The sequence below is a fragment of the Corapipo altera genome, unplaced genomic scaffold (assembly GCF_003945725.1).
Source record: "Corapipo altera isolate COAL_440 unplaced genomic scaffold, ASM394572v1 22, whole genome shotgun sequence".
In the NCBI taxonomy this organism is placed as follows: domain Eukaryota; kingdom Metazoa; phylum Chordata; class Aves; order Passeriformes; family Pipridae; genus Corapipo; species Corapipo altera.
The window spans coordinates 5,513,572-5,533,382 of record NW_020884886.1 but is presented as its reverse complement, the minus strand read 5'-3'; the positions used below and the strand labels follow the sequence as shown (position 1 = coordinate 5,533,382).

Sequence of the window (19,811 nt, the reverse complement as noted above, 5' to 3'; positions counted from 1 at the left end):
AAGACAAATGTGTGTCCTGTCAGGAGTATGAACAGCAGACACAGTAGTTTAGTAGTCCAAGATTCTTTGGAATGTAAACAAATCATTGCTGTTTGAGTGGGTAGGAACTAGCTCTTCATTTGACACTGCTTTAAAAATTGAAGGATGTGCAACTCAGCAGTATAGCTGTGGAAGAATTGTTGCTAAAACACGTAGATGGAAGAAATAAGCTACAAATTGTATAAAACTGTATGTAAAAAAGAGTTTTTTATTGGATTATAGGTTTATGTTCTTACTGCAGCTGAAAGGAAAGCTGCTTGGAATACTTTAGCAGCTTTTTTTAATTAGAATATTAATTCAGTGCTTTTATGAATCAGATTTTACGAACGCTCGATAGAGCAGCTTCTTTATGATTCTCTTTATAATTATTTTCCCCATTTTTGTGATATGGAAGGCTAAGGCTCTACTTTGTCAGAGTTATAGTCTAGCAATCAGACAATTTCCTTATGTGCACTCAATCAGCTACAGGTCTCACTAGTACAATTATGCAAACTTTAGTTCTCTGGAAGCATGTTAGAGCATAGTTTCGATCATGTTTTACTTCATCCCATGATCCAGCATCTGAGGTTCTGATGGATGAAATTCTGATTCATTCAAATGATAGAACTATATTTGAAATGTCAAAGTCACCATACATTTCAAAGATGAAAGCCCCTTGATGACCTGTATTTCAGTCATAAAGTGATTCTCAGTTATCCTGTGCTTTAGAAATCCATACTCTTGTTTTGTTTTGTTTGTGTATTTGTTAAAGAGAAGATGATTGGATGTCTCTTATTTCCAATATTGAAAGTAAGCTTTATATAGTTTCAGGTTCTCTGGAATCCTTTCAGAGAGTGAAGTAGAGGATACTGTGATGCTTTGCTCTTGATTGGCTTTTCTGATTGTGTTGTAATTATTTTTTAATAGATTTGCTGCAGAGGAATATTGCTTTAGAAAGAGAAACTTCTCATGTAAGTTCTTGTTTCTTAAATTTATTCTCTGTGCTGCTTTCTTCATACTTGCATTTACTTCTATTTACATTAAATATTCTCTAAAGGGAAATAATATTTTTGTATATGCTATGTATATTGAGACTGTGCAGCTGTGTAGGTTGATGTCTAATTATTCTTTCAAATCTGCCAGTAAATAAATCTTGTATTGTTGCTCCACAGTCTATGACTATTTCAAGACTGTTAACTGGCAGAAAAGATAAGCTTGCTTGCCCTCCATGAGAATAGAGGGGGGAAAAAAGTAGGGATTATTCTTGGAGCTTTTGATCACGACTAGAAACATGCTGTTTTAATGCAGTCCGCTGTGATTTCGGAGGAACTCATAAATATAAAAGGGATAACTGGGAAAGTTGCAAAGTTTCTTATGGAGCAGAAACAAGACATTTAACGCAGCTAGGAAGCTGAAAATGTGTTTGTGGTTTCTTAAACTTGAGTAGTAAATTTATTTAGTACTGTATTGTAATGCTGATTGGCCACATTTTTGGTGCTAGTGAGATACTTCTATTGTTCCTGCATGTAGGAGAGTGTCCTTTTGAATCCAGAAATATTTTGCGTGATTTGCTGTGATAAACTGCTTTTAAAACGCTTAGTAGGGTGCTTAATTAATTCTGAGCCTTTTTTTCTGTAAAAATATTGATCAAATTCTGAAAACACTACAAGTAAGAAATTCTTTCATGGTGCCATTCTGTAGAAGTAATGTTACTTGAGCTCTAGGAATAAATTCCTTTTGTAAACTGCTATTTTCCATTTTAATGCATGTTGTACTTGAAAGTAACATGAAGGAAAAAGTTTCTCCAGTCTGTGTTTATAAACTTTATAAAAGCTTATAAAGTTAAAAGAAGGTAAGGAGTTAATCCTTTTTTGTGTTTTATGTGTAGGTGGAAAACGTGGATACCCAGATAACTGAAGAACATAGAGCTAGAGGAATACAATGTAAATCTTCAGAAACAACGGGTAAAGAAAGATGTAAGTGTTGCAGAACTACACGAATTTGTGCAGAGCTTCTCTGCTGCAAAACAAAGTTCTATTGCCATTAGGCCATAAAATGGTATTTTGGAGGAAAGAATGGAATATAGGGCATTGCAAACTGCAAAGCAATTTATCCTCCCAAAACAGCTTTTTAGTATTACACTTACTATATTTGAAAAACATATTATAACAAATTTAATTACTGCACAGAAGAATATTATAACTTTTTCAATTGTAAGTGAACAAAAATTTTTGTATAGTCTTTAAAATAATTATTAATTTTATCCTTCTAAAATAAAACACAGGGAAGGAAGCTGATCATTAGAGGAAAATCTAAACGTTGAGTGGACTTTGGGGCTGGATTCTTCCTTCTCTTAGGTTGGAAAGAACTAAGTTTTAGTGTAACCTTCTATTTGTCTAGAAGCAAAAAGTGAGAAGGAATTCAGTCCGTTGAATGGCATAAACATTTTTAAGTTAAATTTAGATTAAGTTAACTTAGAAATAAATTACACATTTTGCTGACATAGTAATTGAGACTGACTGTGTAATATCTGTTTAAGCTCTGACCTTAACTGCTTTTGTCTTTTCACCATCAGAACAATTTAGGAAAAAAAAAGTTAGTAAAATTATTAGTATTATTTTATAACAGTTTTTATTCTTCATCTAAGAATTTTGATTTGATTAAGTGAGTAATTAGAAGTCATGTATTCATTAGTGTCCCACATAGCATTAACTGCTTTCTCTGTCTCTGGGTGAGTTGAAGTTAAAGTTGACATTCTGTTTCTTGAGGTGGTACCTGTCAAATTTCAATTTTGAGCTTATCTTTAAAAACAAACAAACAAAGCAAACCACACCTGTAACATACAAGAAACATGGAATTCTCTTTTGGAATTGTTTTGTCTTCTTTTTCGAAGAGTGGTTAGAATAACTTCTGTTCCTGTGTTTTTAAGATGATACTTTTGAGACTTTTGAAACTCAGTAATGATGAACTGATATAAAAGCAGCATGAAAATATGACAAATGCGGAAGACATTTTTTTAACACTTCAATTATTACTTGGTTTTGCAGGCAACCAGCTGATTGCTCAGGATGTAAAAAAAGATGAACAAAGTCAGTGTTCCAAAACAAAACCTGATAACACAAAGGTATTTTCAAGAACTTTTTTGTTAATGTTCTGCAACTACAATGTAAATAAGATTAAAATCTAAGTCTTTATTTCTATAGGAGTTTATTTTGGGGGATGTTTTCATTATTAACTCTGAACTACTTTTGCGTTGTCTTGAATAGAAACTGACTAGAGAATGTTACTTTTTCAAGGAGGAGACAATTTAAAAAAAAAAAAAAAAGAAAAGAAAAAGGCAGGAGTCTCTGTTGTATCTCTTCAAGGTGTAGTGGGCTGATTTGCACAATAGTTAGGAGCTTAGGGTAGTGTGGAACTTTGCTGGATCCCAACTGTCCAGTCAGTTCAGCACCTACATGGTCATACTGATCTGAGATCCTCAAGAGGGTATTGGACTTCACCTGAGTTCTGGGTTTGCACTGATTCCTACTAAGTAAAAACAGGAATTCAGGACAAAATCGATATTCTTTTTAGGAGTACATGGAAAATTTTTGAGACTGGCTTACACACTGATTTCTGATGAAGCTTCTCAGCACCAAAGTGTTTTAGAGACATTGCAGAATCTTGATGAGTACAATACTCATGTATTGGACTGTGGTGGTTTTTTAGTGTAAGTAACTGACTGATCTTTAATTTGTAGTAAGATTCTCTTTTCTTTCTTGTTTCAAAATAATGTAGGACGTTATTTCAGGTGATACAGCAGAAGTGTCCAAAGAAGTTGATGTGATGTGTACACCTCCTAAAGGTACTGCAGAAGAAAAAGGTAATGAAACTGCCCACTATGGTAGATTTTCTGAACCCATACTAAAGGCTAATTTATTTTCATTTGAATGATTTTGAGAAAAATTATGAACTTGATCCCAGCAAAAACTTGCATATATTCTCTAGTTGATGTCTATTCTATTACTGCTATCAAGTAATGCATTAATCTTAGTTCTTTAATGGTGAGAGAAGTTATGATGTTTCTGCTGTGCTGTCACCCATTTGCTCCATTATTGCTTCAGTATTTACCTTGGGTAGGAAAGCTAAGTGGAAATAAACTTGAAAAAAACAGGTAGATGGAAAAATAGCACAGTCAGGATTATGTGACAAGAATTTCTCCTAGCTTTGACCACAAGCAAGAGGTGTCCTTTCATGTAAAAATTATTATATATTCACCATCATCAATCCTGTTTGTTTCTGTAGAGAAACCAACTAGGAAAGAGCATGCAAATTGCACTGTTGTAGTTGACTTATGAATTGCACTAAAATAAATAATAAAAGGTGGTATATCCACAGTATTAACATCTGATGGATGTTTTTAGAGAATTTTAGGCTAGAGAATGAAATCATGTTTTCAGTGCAGAGGTTGTGGCTTGTACCTTTTTCTTTGCCTTCTTTGCCTAATAAAGCAAAGGTATACAATTTTTTTTTTTTTACATGTGTGAAGATGAATTTATCATTGAAGAAGAAATGTCTGAAAATAAAAAGCACTGTGTAGAACTAAATGAAAATTCTCCAGAGGTGAGTGGTTTTATTCATGTTAACTAACTGAGATAGTGCAAGTTCACACTGAAAATAAGTACTTTTTAATATTGCTGTCAACAAAATTTAACTATGACTTCACCTATAGAAATAGTTGTGGAAATTTGTTTGGTACTCTAAAGTACCAAAGACTCGTGTGGTGCTTTGTCACAAAGTATAAACTCACAGACTATAAAGCATCAGTGGCTGATTATTGAAGTGGGAGTAACTCCCTTCATACACTTAATAGTACTTACAAATTGTCTAAAAAGCAATTCTGTAGAGTTGTATTGTATAGTGATCATGTTCTCTGAAAATCTTGTAATTGATGTGGACAGTTTAGTCACTAACAAATATGACTTGGCTTTACAAAAATATTATCTTTTAGCAATTTTAAAACTCTATACATTATCACTTAGACATATACTTGTGGTAATCTGCAGTGGTGGTTGTAGACAAATGTCTGAACCCTAGAGGTGAAAATTGATGGTGATCTCATAAAGGCATTGGGTTTCATCATTTTGCCTCAGATTTGGAAGTGGAAAAAAACTAAAAGAATATATTTTTCTTTGTTCACTCAAGGCTTGAGTCACTAAGAACCCTTCTGGGGGAGATACTGCTAGACTTCAGTAAATGCTGAATGAGGCATTTAATCTTCTTTCCTCGTAAACAGGAGAAAGTCTGTTATTGGGGATTTTGCAGTCTGAACATCTGACCATATTTATTATTTAAAGTTGTCTTTCAAAGCTCAAACTTCAAAATAAGGGGCCCTTTTTTGCTAAAGACCCTGTTTATACAGAGAATATCAGCAATCTGTGTATTTGGATAACTGGGATATTAGCTGTTTGATAGCACCTGCTTAACTGTTATAGGATGTAGCCTATGCTGTGTGGCACTGGGGAACAGGACTGACAAGATACAAAGGTTGGAGCTCTTGTATAGGGTAAGGCAGCAGCATTTGTGAGACCATTGTGGGGAAGGGAGAAGAAGGTGCTGCATTTTCAGGCATACTTTGTACCTGAGCTCAGCCACAGAGAATTTTGCATAATTGGGAGCTGTGTCTCTTCCTGTGAAACCTGCCTCATCTGTATTTTTTAACTGACAGTCAGTACTTCTGCCACTATCACATTATGAATTTGGTTATCAGCAGTCTTTGCATTGTATTACTCAAATGCTAAATGTCACTTTCAGTAACTAAAATATGTTTTTCCTTTACTTTTAATAGGAAAATCAGCCTGTAATAGTGAAAAGGAAAAGGGGACGGCCTCGTAAATACCCTCTTGAAGCAGTACAACCTGGTGGTAAGTAGTTCATAATACCTGTGTGGAAAAACAAGGAAAATAGTGACATTCAAGTTCTGAACTCATATTTCTTCCCTCAGGTGGGGAGTCAAAAGCTGATATGAGCACTGGGAATGTAAGTGCCTTTATTTTGTTTGGGTGCATTTAAACATGGTAATTCAAAAGCCATTTATCTGTTTAATAGTTAGCAGCATTTCAGAAACATCTTATGGGAAACTTGATCATTGAGTTCAGTCTAAGCAAACAAAGACTATTAATAGTATCTCCTAATACAACTGAACCTTTTAAGTAAAAAGTCTGAATGTAGCAAATAACCTATCAGCTTCAAACTTAGTTCACTTAGTAAAAATCTCAACTGTTACACTAGCTGGCAATATATACCTGTGGGCAGGGTGAAATTTTGATTGTGTGCACACATGTCTTTTAATTTGTACTGAGAGTTAATTTTGTCCTGAAGAGCGAGGGTGACTTTGTTTCAAAAACTTGAATTTTTTTTTCCTCTAATGAATGTATCATAAAAGTAACTCATAGTATCTCTTAATAGCTGTAAAATAAAATATTATGTAAAGCAGTTGTATTACCTGTATTGCAACATTACAGTTCATTCAAGAGCTTGAGACATGCGGGTTGGTAACTTAAGAGCTCATGAAACATGTCTTAGTTTAATTTCTTAACCCTTTGAAGTACATTCATTGCTAAGAGAGTGTTCTGTTGGTATTGTTTCTGCAATCCAGTTGGATTACAACACAGGGTAGTAACAGATCAGGCATATTTGTGGAGTACAAGTAGTTGGATTTATTCTAGTGGAAGGCTCCTCCCTTGGGAAATCTTGTATATCAGAATCAACGTTATGTTGTAGAAAAGGGATGATTTTAAAAGTGAAGGTCTGTTGGAATATGTGTTTTCTGCCTACTTGCCTGGTGAGGCACCGGCTGGCATGGCTGTCAGAAATCTTGGAAATTCACCTCAGATATGGATAGCAGGAGTTCTTGTCCCTACTTGCTCTTTCCTCACAGCATTTCAGGCAGCCCTTTGAGTCCTGTCCCTTCTACAGGTCTACTGGAGTTTTGTTTCAAAATTCCTAATGTTTCCTAATTGATTTTTCCCCCCGAATATTAATTTAATGAAATATAATTTGAACTGGTGTGGGGGGTGGTATTTGGGTTTTCTGTTCTGATGTTTTGGATTGGATTTTGTTTGGTTGTTTTTTGGGGGTTTTTTTGTTCAGTTAAGAATTAAAACTAATTTTAAAATCACACTCAGAAATAAATGTAACTTGGCAGCCTCAGTACTGGAACAGAACCATCTTGTTCTGGTTCAACTATTGTAAAGGTCCTGTACCTCTTAGTGATGAGTGATTGGTGTCAGTCAGTTACAGGCTGGCTCTGGGAGGAGCATTACCTGCCCCCATCTGAGATGAGGGTTCTGTAAGGTGAGATACTACCTGTGCGTGACAGTTTCCTCAGGGCTGCTTTGGGAACATGGTGCTACTTCAAAGGAAGCATAGGCATCCTAGTGGAGTTGTTCAGTGATGAAAGAATATGATTTTTTGGACACTCATCATAGGAGATTGTGTAATTGTACTTAGCTTTGTTGCATTCTGAGTAAATTAAAAATTCTGGTGATTTGTAATTCTGTAAATCTGTTTATGTGATTACGTCAAGTGACTGTACTAAACTTTTTTGTGTTGTTGATAGTTAAATTTTCAGAAATGTATTTGACTGAAAGGGCTTTTACCTTTTGTGTCTTTTATTGCAATGACTTTAGTGTCAATTAGGTTACTGAAACTGCTGTTATTTCTTTATGGGCTGACTTGGCTTGTTTCTGATTTTTATCAGAAATGGAAAAATGTATCCTATGTTAAACTTGGTACAAACTTTGTGATGCTCATTAGAGTGTTCATGTTTTCTAGATTGACAGATAAGTTCTACAATGCATGTAAGCAAGTTTCTGTGGTTATGTAATACAATGCTGGATATTTCTGGTTTTCTTTAGATTAAGAAACCCACTTTTTTTTTTTATTTTCAGCTGCAGTTTTGTACCTTTGCAAGTAGAGGGAAAACACCTCAGATAGGTAAGAAAGTTGTATCTACTTTACCATATAAAAACAAAAGATAGAAGAAACAGAGGTGGGTTTTCAAGAAAAAGAAATCGCATGTGTCCTTCCTAAACATCATCTCTGGCAGTCAGTGTTATTCATTAACAAAAACATCTGAGTAAACAGATGAATTGAAGACTTGTTCCTAATTGCTACCAAGTTTTTAATTTTGAAAAAGAGCAGTTTGATAAGAACTTAATTCAAAGATGCAACAGCACTGTTAAGTGCTGATTGTTGCATAGCAGAATACACCTAATAACTAATTTGTGTGGTTGGCCACATGGCAGAGCTTCAGAGGAAGGTAGGTACCCCGTCAGACTGGTTCTTAGTGACTGTTTTCCATTTCTACTGGTTTTCTTCCATACAGTGACTATTAATCGCACTACATTAACTCTTAAAATTTTAAATTTTGTTCGGTTAATTGACCTATCTGTGGATATGTGTCTAAAGAGCTTAGTGGTATCTCAAGGGGATATTTCTTTCCCCTTTCACAGCTGCTGTAAGATCTTTAGAAGATGATTGTGTAGCTTGACTGAGAAATGTACTTTTGGTGCTTCAGACTAAAATCAAATTAAGTGAAATACTTTGCTATTGCTTTCCTAATTTTTCTTGTGTATAGAGTCTGAACTGCACTGGCTGTTTAAACATATCATTTTAATTACGACCATTCATAAAACAGACTTTAAAACCCATGGCAGGAAGCAGATGAACCTGAAAGGCAGGTTAAAAAGTGGTTTGTAAAGAAATATAAACAAACATGCAACAAACCTGGAAAACAAATCTTCAAAACAAATCTTCTAGAGTTTCCAAAAGTTTGTTTCTACAGAGATATTAATCTGACTGCACTGCACATATGAACTGTTTCCTATTTTCTCCACATTTGTTACAATGTCAACTTTAATCCATTTGCTTCAGAATTGTCTCTGAAGGGTTAGCTGGTTGTGTGGTACTTGGCTTTTATCAACACGAAGAAAAAAAAAAAAAGAATGTGACAAAGGAGTCAAACTACATTCTGGTTTGCATTTTATTGACAAGGACAGTCACTTGACTGTGTAATTAAAGCTTAATTCCATTTTCCAGGTAAAAGGCTGTTAATGTCACAACGATGTTAAAAAGAGTGTTTAAAGTAGATGAAATACACTGTTAAACTTTTCATCCTCTTAGCATTCATGTGACAAAAGGATTTGAAAACCCCTGGCAGTGAAGAGAAAGCAAAGTAGAATCCCTCTATGCAGTTCACTCAATCTGGTGATTTCTGGGTGTTCGTGGCACGAACAGACTCGCATATGGAGTGGGATGCAGAGAGTTTCTTTTTGGTCAATACAGCAGATGAAGTTGAGACATCTGTTTTCTGAGGGCAGCATTCTTCCATAGCACAGACACTGAACTTGAAACTAAGTCATCATGGCCAGGCTTCATGAATGAAGATTTGGGGAGGGCTCTACTCACATTTGTTACAAGTGCGTTGGTGGCTAAATAGGCCAATACGAGATAAGACACATCCGGTTGCAAAAGGCACAGCAGAAAGACTCCTTAGATGGTATATTCTGCAAGACATGATTCTTTCTGCGTTGTCTTTTCTCTTGGAGAGTGATCCTGCGTGCGTTCTCAAAGGAAACAGCAGCGTTATAGATGGTGTGTCTCCAGACCTCCTGATTGGAGGCCAGAGTAGACCAGTTATGATGATCAATATGGCCAAGATTCAAATGTTGTTTCAGGGAGTCCTTGTATCTCCTCTTTATGGCTCCTCTCTTGCAGCAGCCAGTGGCAAGTTCACCATAAAGCAAGATCTTAGGGAGGCAGTGGTCCTTCATCCTTGAGACGTGCCCTGCCCAGCGCAGCTGTGTTCTCATCAGCATGGCCTCAATACTTGTGACTGCTGCTTGTTCTAGAACAGATGTATTGGTCACATAATCTGACCAGTGGATGTTTAGGATGTACAGAGACAGCGCTGATGGAAACGTTCTAGGAGTCGCAGGTGTTGGCAGTAGATGACCCATGATTCAGATCCATATAAAACAGTAGACAGCACAATGGCTTTGTAAACACTTATCTTTGTACTTTTCTTCAAGTGTTTATTTCTCCAAACTCTTTTGTGGAGCTTTCCAAAGGCACTGTATGCCTTTGCTAACCTGTTGTCTATCTCTCCGTCAATCTTACCATCCGAGGAGATGAGGCTGCCTAGGTAATTAAAGTGCTGGACTGATTTGAGCTCTGATTCACCAATGGTGATATGGGGATATAGAGTTAGTCATGGTAGAAATGGTAACCACAGACACAGACTGGGTTGAGACATGAGCTGTAGAGTTATAGATGTGTTTTAACATGCACAGGCCAGTCAGCAAAAATTACTGATTTGGAAGTAAGAAGTACTTCAGAAGAGAGTCATGTAATTTGCATACTAGGTATTAGACAGGTTTTAAATAGTGTCTTTTTGAGCTACAGTCATCTTGGTGCCTCACCATGGGCACAGTTAAGCACTAGAACAGATTGCCTAGAACACATGGAGGAACCATGTACTTGGAGACTTTCAGAATTGGACTGAATAAGATCTTGATCAGATCGATTAATTTAGCCGTGCTTTGAACAGGAGGTTGGACTAGATGACCTCTGGAAGCCCTTTCCAAGCTAAATTTTTCTGTGATTCTGTCATTAGTTGACAGTAATTAAAAGGGAGTGAGTAACTTTTGCTTTTCCTTGAAAACAAAACAACATATGCAACAAAGCAATAAATACTGTCAGTCATATAAAGCCTTAGTACTTAAAAAAAAAATTAATCATTGTCCCAGTCTTTGTATATAACAAAATACAAGAAAGCCATATTCTAAATTGAAAAGAGACTTAAAATGTTTTCTGATCTTCTGTGATGTTTATGCAAAGTTGACAGAGTATGAAAGAACACCCTTCAAGTTGATGGGTGAAAGATTTGAAGTTCAGGATTAAGGTTTTTTCTTTCCTTTTTTTTAGGTACAGATGTATCCGATAAGAAAGAAACAACAAATGTAAGTGCAACCATTTTAATTTGTAAATCTATAAGCTGTATGTAACGAAAAATGTCTGTCTTCTGTGTAAAGTGAATTGTTCTTGATTTACTTGCTTCCATTTTGTTTTTTCAGGAAGATGAAGCTGAGAAGGCAGAAATGGCTGTGCGTAAAAGGGGAAGAAAGTCCAGACGTTCTCTGGTTCAGTCAGAGGAAACTGGTAAAAGCATGAAACTGTGCTACTCCATAAGAATGAGAAGATATTACTGTGCCTTTCTGTTTACTAATAGCAACAAGATAAGCTTTATTCAATTTTCCTTTCTTGAGGAAAAATCATTGAGTTACAGCTAGTGTAAATATTATGTAAATATGTGTAAATTGCTGTAATCTCATGTCAGAATTGCTACATCCCAGATGCTTCTGTAAAGCCTCATGAATTTTCTATGAATACTGGCTATGAGCTGTGTAAGTAAACTATGGTGAATGTGTTAGCAAGATTAAGTCAAACAAGTGTGAATTAAAAATGTTCAAGCATAAAGGAAATGGAAAATTACTGAAAATGGGATTTGTGACTAGAATACCTTTTCTAAGTTAAGTGTTCATGTCGTTTTGGAGGGCTTTTGGAAAATTATAGCACATGTGTAAACTTTTACATGGACAGAAACACTGGAACCAGAGAAAAAACGTCGGAAATTAACGTCTTCTGAAGATGAACTAAAAGAGCAAGAGGAAGCTGAGGAAGAAGATGGTGAGGAAGATGATGATGCACATTCCAGGGCCACAACTAGATCAGCCACAAGATTAGAGGCTCAAAGGTAACTGCGTAGAGACACCAGTAGCAAGCTTTTTTCTGCATTGGTCTTAGTTGTTGTGGGATTTGTTTCAGGGAAGATTGTTACTTCCTTTTTTTGTCTTTTTTTTTGTTTATGTGCTTTAAATTGATGAGAGCTTCCCAAATAATTATGAGTCTAATTCTAGTACAGCTTTCCTAGGGATGAAGAGACAAAAGGTGAAGGGTGGGGGGAAACTGTTAGGATCTCATAAAGGCATACTTGAGTATGTAAGAAAGTAAGAATTGGTCCTGTTGGCAGTCTTCATCATAAGTGATGCCTCAGAAGCTGAGTCTAAGGACACTTAGTTCTGATAGGTAAAAATGGGACCTCTGACTTGACTCTGCAATTCACCGTTTAGTATTTGGAGTTGGAACAATGTGAAAATATGATTATCCATGTAAGTTTCTGGTTTTTAAATACATGAATCTGCAGTGCTGGAGGATTTAATTTCTAGTGTGGTTATCTGCAGGATTGGAGAGCAATCTTACTGTAAAAGACTGGTGTGGTAGCAAGAACTCTTTTATTAAGCTGTTCTCATCTCCCTTAACACAGGTCTGCCTTTTTGTAGGCAAACGGAATTCTAGCAGAGTTTATCCTCTTGATTTTATTGGGGAAACAGTGAAAGAAAGCAGCTTTGGAAAGTTCTGATTTATGTTGCTGCCATCCAGAACAGAATTGGAGTCCAGGCTTTTTTTTTATGTTAGTGTGAGATTTCTTTAAATTGACCAGATTTACTTCAGTCATAAAGATATTATATGTTATATTATATGTTAACCCTTGGGCCTTATTTGAAGCACAGTTCGCAGTATGCTCTTGAACTGATAATTTCAGAGCTGAATCAGAAAGCAGTTATGTGATTTTCATTTAAATAAAAACTCAGAACGTTTACCACTTAGTAAACAATAGTTTTGTTTTGGTAAAGGCAGAGGGACTTCTGTTAGTCTCACATAATTGTTAACTCTAAAATTGTAATAAAGGTTTAGATATTAGTGGTTTTATTCTAATTGCTTGTGGAAACATCTACTTTTTATAGATTTGGGTTTGTATCTCAGTTTTCCAGTGCTGCCTTTCTAGCTCCAATTGTAACAAAGCATCTCTACCTTAAGGTGCTATATACAGTCTGCATTTTATAAGCAGCATTTGGGAATAATTCTGTAGAAGGGGATGATGCTTCATTTTCAGCATTGCTGGATTAACAGTTTCTCTGACTTAAGTAACCTGTTTTCCAAACTATGAAGTTAGTGACCAGTAACAAGTTTTTCATGTTTCTGAAGTAATTGATACCAAAGCTCATATGAGTGAATTCATAACAAGTTGCTTTTTTAAACATGGACACTTATGTACCAAAATTATTGCAGACTTGGAATGAGTATTTTTATTTAGTTAAATGCTAAATATTGACAGTAAAGTAGCCATTTGAAAATACACAGCTTGGCATTGAAGTTTGTCTTGAAGCAGCAAATACGGTTTTTTCACTGTTCCTTTTGGCAACTTTTATATACTAGTTGCAAATGCTGTGTAGTCTTAATTTGCTGCACTTGGAATGCAAGAAGAAAGTGACTTGGTAAAAGTATCTTGTTATATACGCATTCATCATTCTTTTGTATTACAGAAAACAGCCCAGCAAGCCAACCACACGTGCAACTTCTAAAGGCAGCAGTCCAAGTTCAGTTTCTCCTAGAAAACGACAGAAACTAGCAACTAAAAAAAGATCTCCAAGTGATACAAAAATTAATAAATCTCCTCCATTGACACAGTAAGTATTAAAGTTGAATCCACTTCAAGTATTTGTTTTGGAAGCCACTACATTGATCCTTCCTTATATGTAATACACTGTTTCAAAATCTGAACAGCAGTCTAGTTTTGTTCTGTTCTCTTGTGATATATAACAGCTTTTAAAGGATTTTCTCCTGATCATGTTTTTATTTTTTCTTCCTTTCTTTAACATTTGGAAGGCTAGATTTTTTTCTTTACATCCTCAGAAACCTGAAATCTGGGAGAATCTGAAAATGGTGTTATTCAGTATTTTAACTTCAACCGTTGATTCCCAGGTGGGGGAAAAGAACATCGATAGTTCAAGTTAAAGCCAAATATAATGACATGATTCTAATGCTTAAAAAAGTCTTTCTAAGTTTAGCTGATAAAAAGAGGAGAAACTCTGAGAGTCCTCATATCAAATTTTGAGTATATCTCCCTTTCCCTCCTTTCCTGGTACACTTTTTAATGTGTTATATGCCAGATGTATCAGTCATCCTCTGTGAGATGTGGCAGTATCTTCAGACTGAACCGAGACACGTGTATCGTGCACTGATGGGCCGTCACAGTTCACCTCATGTTCAGTTCTTTGAATTGTTAGAATGGCCAAGAGTTTAAGCCAGTTGCATCTGAAATATGGTGAGCTTATAGATGTATGCTTAAATAGAGGTAAGGGTATGTGATCTCTGCCCTTTACTCCCTCTTGTGTATGCAAGACTTGAGCTGCTGTTGCCGCTATTCTGTCTTTGTGAGACAGGGTACAAGGTAATGTAGTCCATTATATTCTGTTATAACCCACAAATCTTTCCAAAGAAGAGAAGGAAGGAGAGTTCTAGCCCCCAAATTCTGCATATGGAGCACTCTTCAAAATACAGAATTATTAGTACACGGTGTCCTGTTAAGATGTGATGGGAGCATGTGAGTGTGTTAGTAGTATTTTTAAATAATATATTCTTGTAATTCATCAGAGATAGACAATTTAGTGTAGTCCTCTAAAGAGAATTGTACCTGACCACTCCTTTTGTTTTACAGACCCTACCATTGTTAAAATAATTATTAATAATGCCTTTCAGGTTAAAGGCGCAGTCTGCAAAGCGTAAAAGGGAGGACAGCCCAACAGTGGTACGGAGAAAAGGCCAGCAGAAAACAGAGGAAACACCAGTAAAGAAAGCAAAACGATAATCTCTACCAGCTAGTACTCTTCCTGAAAAAGTAAAAAGGAAGAAAAACATCTGTGCTTCTATTTTTTTTAAAGCAAAGGGATTTGCACGTGCTTGTTTCAGAGCTCTGAGTTAAACAATGCAGTACTTTTAAGTTACATTTTAAACAGCTTTATAAACTATTGTTTATACAGAATATTATGTACATTTATTTCAGATGAAAAATAAGTTTACTTTGTATCTGAATGAAAAACAAAGTAGTTATATATTTTATCACTGACTTGGAAAGTTGGAGTTTCCCAATGTGACATGCTAATGCAAATGCTTCCAACCCATAAGGCACACATGTGCCTACTAATACACTTTGTACATAAACTTGTAAAAATAGGTTGTATTTTACTCTGTGTATGAATCTAATCGATGATGGACATTTTATTTATTCTATGGAAAGCATTGGTCTGTAAACTTTAGTATATACCTTAGGGTTTTTTAATTATATATTTTACATTCTATGCAGATGTCAGTAGGAAACTTCCCCTCTGCTCCCCCAGGACTGTCTAAAGTCTGAAGTTCTCTAAAATATGCTCAGACAGTTGGTAAAGTATTTTTCTTGCATGCGTTAAAGTAGTTTAGCATAGTGAAGGGGACTTGGTTCCTTTCTGTTTGCATTTGTGACAAAGTATGAAATTTAAAATGTAATCTAACTAGATTATATTTTCACTTGTAAATTTACTACCGACCTCAAGAAGTAAATAGTATTAGGTTAGATTTATTCACAGCCAACACCACCCTAAAATGAAACAGTTTTATTTTGCAACTAAACAACTGTTCTTTCAGTATTTGTCTTTTTCAACAAAGAGGGACCCATTGAAATCAAATGTCACTTCTCCTAACTATAGAGCTTCAGCATTTTATGTTACATTTTATACACAGGTATTAAAAACAGAACCTGGTATTATTGCCAGAATCTTTTTTTAATGTATATTAACTCTGGTAAGAGCAAATGTTCAAGTGAAGTTGTATATAAAGTTAAACTTTTCATATGATCAAATGTGTCTCTTGTTATGATGTGATGAATTGCCAAACAATCTGAGATTATTTTAAGTGTTTTGTTGATATTCTGGTTTATAATTAAAAAATATTTTGGGGGTTGGAATTTTACTTTTTTTTTCTTTATTTCTCTTTTTTTTGTGAGGTTTTTTTGAACTTGTTGTAAGGCAGATGTTTCTGTCAGATATTCTGCTAGGTTTCTTACTGAGATTTTTATATAAAAATTATAAAATGTTTGCCAAAAACCTGAGTTGCCATATTTTATTTTCCTTTGATTGTTTTGCTCTGGAACTTGTTTTTACAAATGCGTGTGGTTGGAGTCATATCTATAAGTTTTACCTGGTTAGTGTCTTTAAAAAATGTTTACAGGTGCTTATATTTTAGGTATATAAACGGTAAGGGAACATGTTTACCTGGCTTAGCACACTGTAAAAGTGCTCACATAATATTTTTCTAAGCAAATTAGTCTAAAAAGAAAATATCTTTGCTCTGAAAAATAACTCCTGTTGCTTTCTACCTTAACTCTGCTGCCATACTAATACATACCTTGTTAACATACTGCTTGATACATTCCTGTATATTACTGATACTAATGTGTATACTCTTTTTTGTGTGCAGTTGTAGGATAAGTTGAATATTTTCTTTTTTTCCTGTTTTTCTGTCCCTTCACCCCCTGCATAGACCAAAGCTGTAGATTTCATCTCAGCCTTTGTTCTTTGAGGCTCAACAAGAGCTGCTTGTTTTTCAAAGGGTGCATCTACTGTCTTGTAGATGGGATTTGGAGTCCTTCCCTGCATCTGTTTCATTTGTTTCCTTACACTGAATTCAGTACTGAGATTGCTCAGGAGGTTCCTAAGGAAGCCCCCCATTGCACCCTATATGTTGTTATGATTTATTCTCTCTGCTGGTAGTACCTGTCCTGCTGTGGTACAGTTTGTGTTTGCCTATTTCACAGGCACAGCTCTTCTGATGGATTATAGTGATTGACAAAGCACTTGTGTGTTTTGTGGCACATCCTTTTGACTGGCTGTTGTCTAATGATTTCAGTAGAGAAATACAGCTCTGAAGATCAGTGCCAGCTTCTTTAAGCTAAGCTCCTGGAAGATCTTCTACTGTCCTTCCCCTTAGTGATGGATAACACTTAGGATCATCTTGTTTAGGCAGTGTATCTCATTAAGTTATTCCATAGTATGAAGGCATTAAAGGAATTATCTTTCAGCGGGAGAGCCACTTTTCCTTAAAGGGAGGGTAAAAACTGCCAGTTCCACAAACTTTCAGCTTACACGTGTTTTACTCACTGGCAGCTTCTTCCTTATGAGCAAAATAGACATTTCTGCCAGGCCACAATCACTGTCAATCCCTATTTGGAGTTTTTGTTTGTTTGTTCAGTAGTCTCAAATTACAAGTAGTTTCAAAGTGTCATCTAAATTACTATTATACTTTACAGGGACAGTAGTTGTCTACTGTAGTTAAGCATAACTTGGGAGGTTCAGTCTGGATGTTGGGAAGAATTCCTTTTCTGAAAGTGTTAGACATTGGAATGGGCTGCCCAGGGAGGTGGTGGAGTCACCGTTGCAGGAAGCACTCCAGAAATACCTTGATGATTTAGTTCATGTGGTGGTTGGTCAAAGGTTGGACTCAATGATCTTGGAGATCTTTTCCAACCTTAATGATTCTATGAGTGAATGTTTACAGTTTTCAGGTCTTTCATACCTTCTGTCTCCCAAAGTCCTTTCTGAGCAGAAAACAGGGAGGGAGAGAATTGTTCTTCCCTTGGATGCAGCAGGAGTCACATTGTGGCAGAGTAGTAGAGAGAAGACTCTCGATCAGGCATGAGAAGTACGATGCTGGTTATGTGGATGATGATGATTAAATTTATTGCAAAGACGGTATGTAAATAATGCCAATGCAGTGTATAAGATCAGCAGGTCTAAACAATTATAATGTAAGCAGGTCCAGCTAGAAACGTACACATTTACAGTCTTTGTCCTTGCCCAATGCACAATGGCGAAGTGACAAAGCACCTATGGGAGCTACTTTAGGATTTGATTTCCATGTGTGACTGGATCTTAGTGCTTTTACCTGTGCACACATCCAGAAGGGATTGTTCCCTATATTCAGGTTTGATGTATGCCATGACCAGCAAGAGCCCCTTCTCCCCAGACTGGAGTCCCTTTCCCTGTGCTCTGGCAAGGATTTGAGGTGGTATAGAATAACCTCTGGGTCGTAACCATGCCCCCTCAAGGCTACTGCAAAAAATTAACCCTGTCCTGGCTGGAACCAGGACACCCATCTCTGGCAGCATTTTCTACCCTTTTGCAGCCCAGGTGTACCAAAGTCAGTTACCATCATCACAGCTCCCTGGTCTCTAGAATGCATTTATTTTGTGAGCATCCAGACAGTTCCTCCTGCAATTCCCACCTGGTGTTCTTATCTTAGGACAAATTATGTGGCCCATCAAAGACAATTTCAAGAAGGGGAGGGGAGGAGGATATGTGGGAATACTCCACTGTCTCTCCCCACAGTCACGCACATTCCTCTTGTTTGGAAGTTAGGCTCCTACTCCAACTTGAATCTTGATACATGTGTAAAGCACTGATACTTTCCTAGCCCGTGCAAATTTAGAGAGGTCAGGAAAAAAATTCTGTCCTGCACCGTGATGCAACAGAATGTCCTGAAAGCAGTTCAGGAGAGACAGAGTTGAAGTCCCCCCTGCTGAGTTTTACAGAACAGGAACTTGAGTCCTGCTTACCTGTTACCAGCTGACTCTTGGCTAGCTCTCAGTATGTCTTTATATTTCTAGTGCATTCTACTTGAATAAGGCTATTTACATGTCTTTACTGTTACCAACCTAAAATACTATGGGGTTATGTACTATATAGATTTTTAAATCACAGAAATGGATTTTGTTCAGTTGTTTTTCATCATATTGGTGTTTTTTGAAACCAGCTAAAGAGTCACCAGTGAAAGTTCATTTGCAGTTTTCACTTTTTGATGGGGTCTGGCAAGCTTGTAACTCTTGCAACTGGTGAAATTTCCCTCTAGAACCTGATCCAAAGTCAGTAGGGGCGCTCAGCAGTTGGGGCAGGTTTTTGCTGATGCTGGCAGATGTCTGAATGCCTCAGTTTTCTATTCCAACAGCTTCTCTAGTAACACATCTAGTTCTCAGTTGGGAGAGGCAGGGGTTAATCTCTGACATCCGTCCCAAACATGAATCTACTGTTTCTTTTCTCTCAACCTATGTTCTGAGACCATCCTGTACAGGACAACCTCTGGCCTCAATTCCTCAGAGGCTGCTCACTGTTGTGAGCTGCCTCCATCTGTCCAGAAACTCAGAAAAAATTTGTCCCATAAAACTTGGCAACTAAGAGCAGCAAGTGCTCCTGGTCATAAATGAACAGGTGTCCACTGTGATGCAAGTCCAACACCAGCTTAGATGTCTGCACTAAAAGTGGCCAAAGTCTGATACCTGTATCAAGTTTTGCGTTAGGAAAAGATCATTTCCCACCATAGACTTTTGTCACTGTCTTGTTTTTGAAAAAGGTAGTGGTACCTCTGTGATGCTGAGAGTCACTGCTCTGAAGAGAGTTGCTGCTCTGAAGCTGGGATGCAGAGTGACTTCCAAAGCAGCATTTTATTTCCTTAAAGCTACCTGTTTAAAGAGTGAATGTAGCCGGTATATTTTTGTTCTCTTCCCATTAAAATTTTCAGTTTGAACATTGTAATGTGAACATTCAGACAGTACACACCTACTCCAAACTCTTGATAACTCTGCTATTCTCAACACTGCCTGCTTGTTCATTTTGTCTATAGCTCAGAAGACTCATACCTTCAATTTCAACAGCCTTCCATCTGCTTCATTTGCTTGTAGCTTCATTCAGAGGAAATTGCCCATGTCAGCCTTCTGCAGGTCTTGGCAGCTTCTTAAAGATACTGTGCTCGCTTCTTCCAGTATATTCCTTGTCCCCGCTATGTACATCACACTTCATTACTTCCATCAGCTTCTCAAAAAT

At 36.5% G+C, this 19,811-nt stretch overlaps 1 protein-coding gene across 1 annotated transcript in view; it reads left to right on the top strand.

Moving 5' to 3' along the window:
• Positions 1-16,036, top strand: part of BOD1L1 (biorientation of chromosomes in cell division 1 like 1) — a 46,178-nt gene extending 30,142 nt beyond the window's left edge. Inside the window, exons 14-26 of the mRNA XM_027642599.1 lie at positions 946-989; positions 1,907-1,994; positions 3,066-3,142; positions 3,796-3,880; positions 4,547-4,620; positions 5,846-5,921; positions 6,002-6,036; positions 7,950-7,995; positions 10,987-11,021; positions 11,136-11,220; positions 11,662-11,815; positions 13,446-13,589; positions 14,662-16,036. Coding sequence (XP_027498400.1) covers positions 946-989; positions 1,907-1,994; positions 3,066-3,142; positions 3,796-3,880; positions 4,547-4,620; positions 5,846-5,921; positions 6,002-6,036; positions 7,950-7,995; positions 10,987-11,021; positions 11,136-11,220; positions 11,662-11,815; positions 13,446-13,589; positions 14,662-14,770 — 1,052 coding nt within the window. The 3' untranslated portion in view covers positions 14,771-16,036. The remainder of the gene's footprint in view (positions 1-945; positions 990-1,906; positions 1,995-3,065; positions 3,143-3,795; positions 3,881-4,546; positions 4,621-5,845; positions 5,922-6,001; positions 6,037-7,949; positions 7,996-10,986; positions 11,022-11,135; positions 11,221-11,661; positions 11,816-13,445; positions 13,590-14,661) is intronic.
• Positions 16,037-19,811: the final 3,775 nt, after the last annotated feature.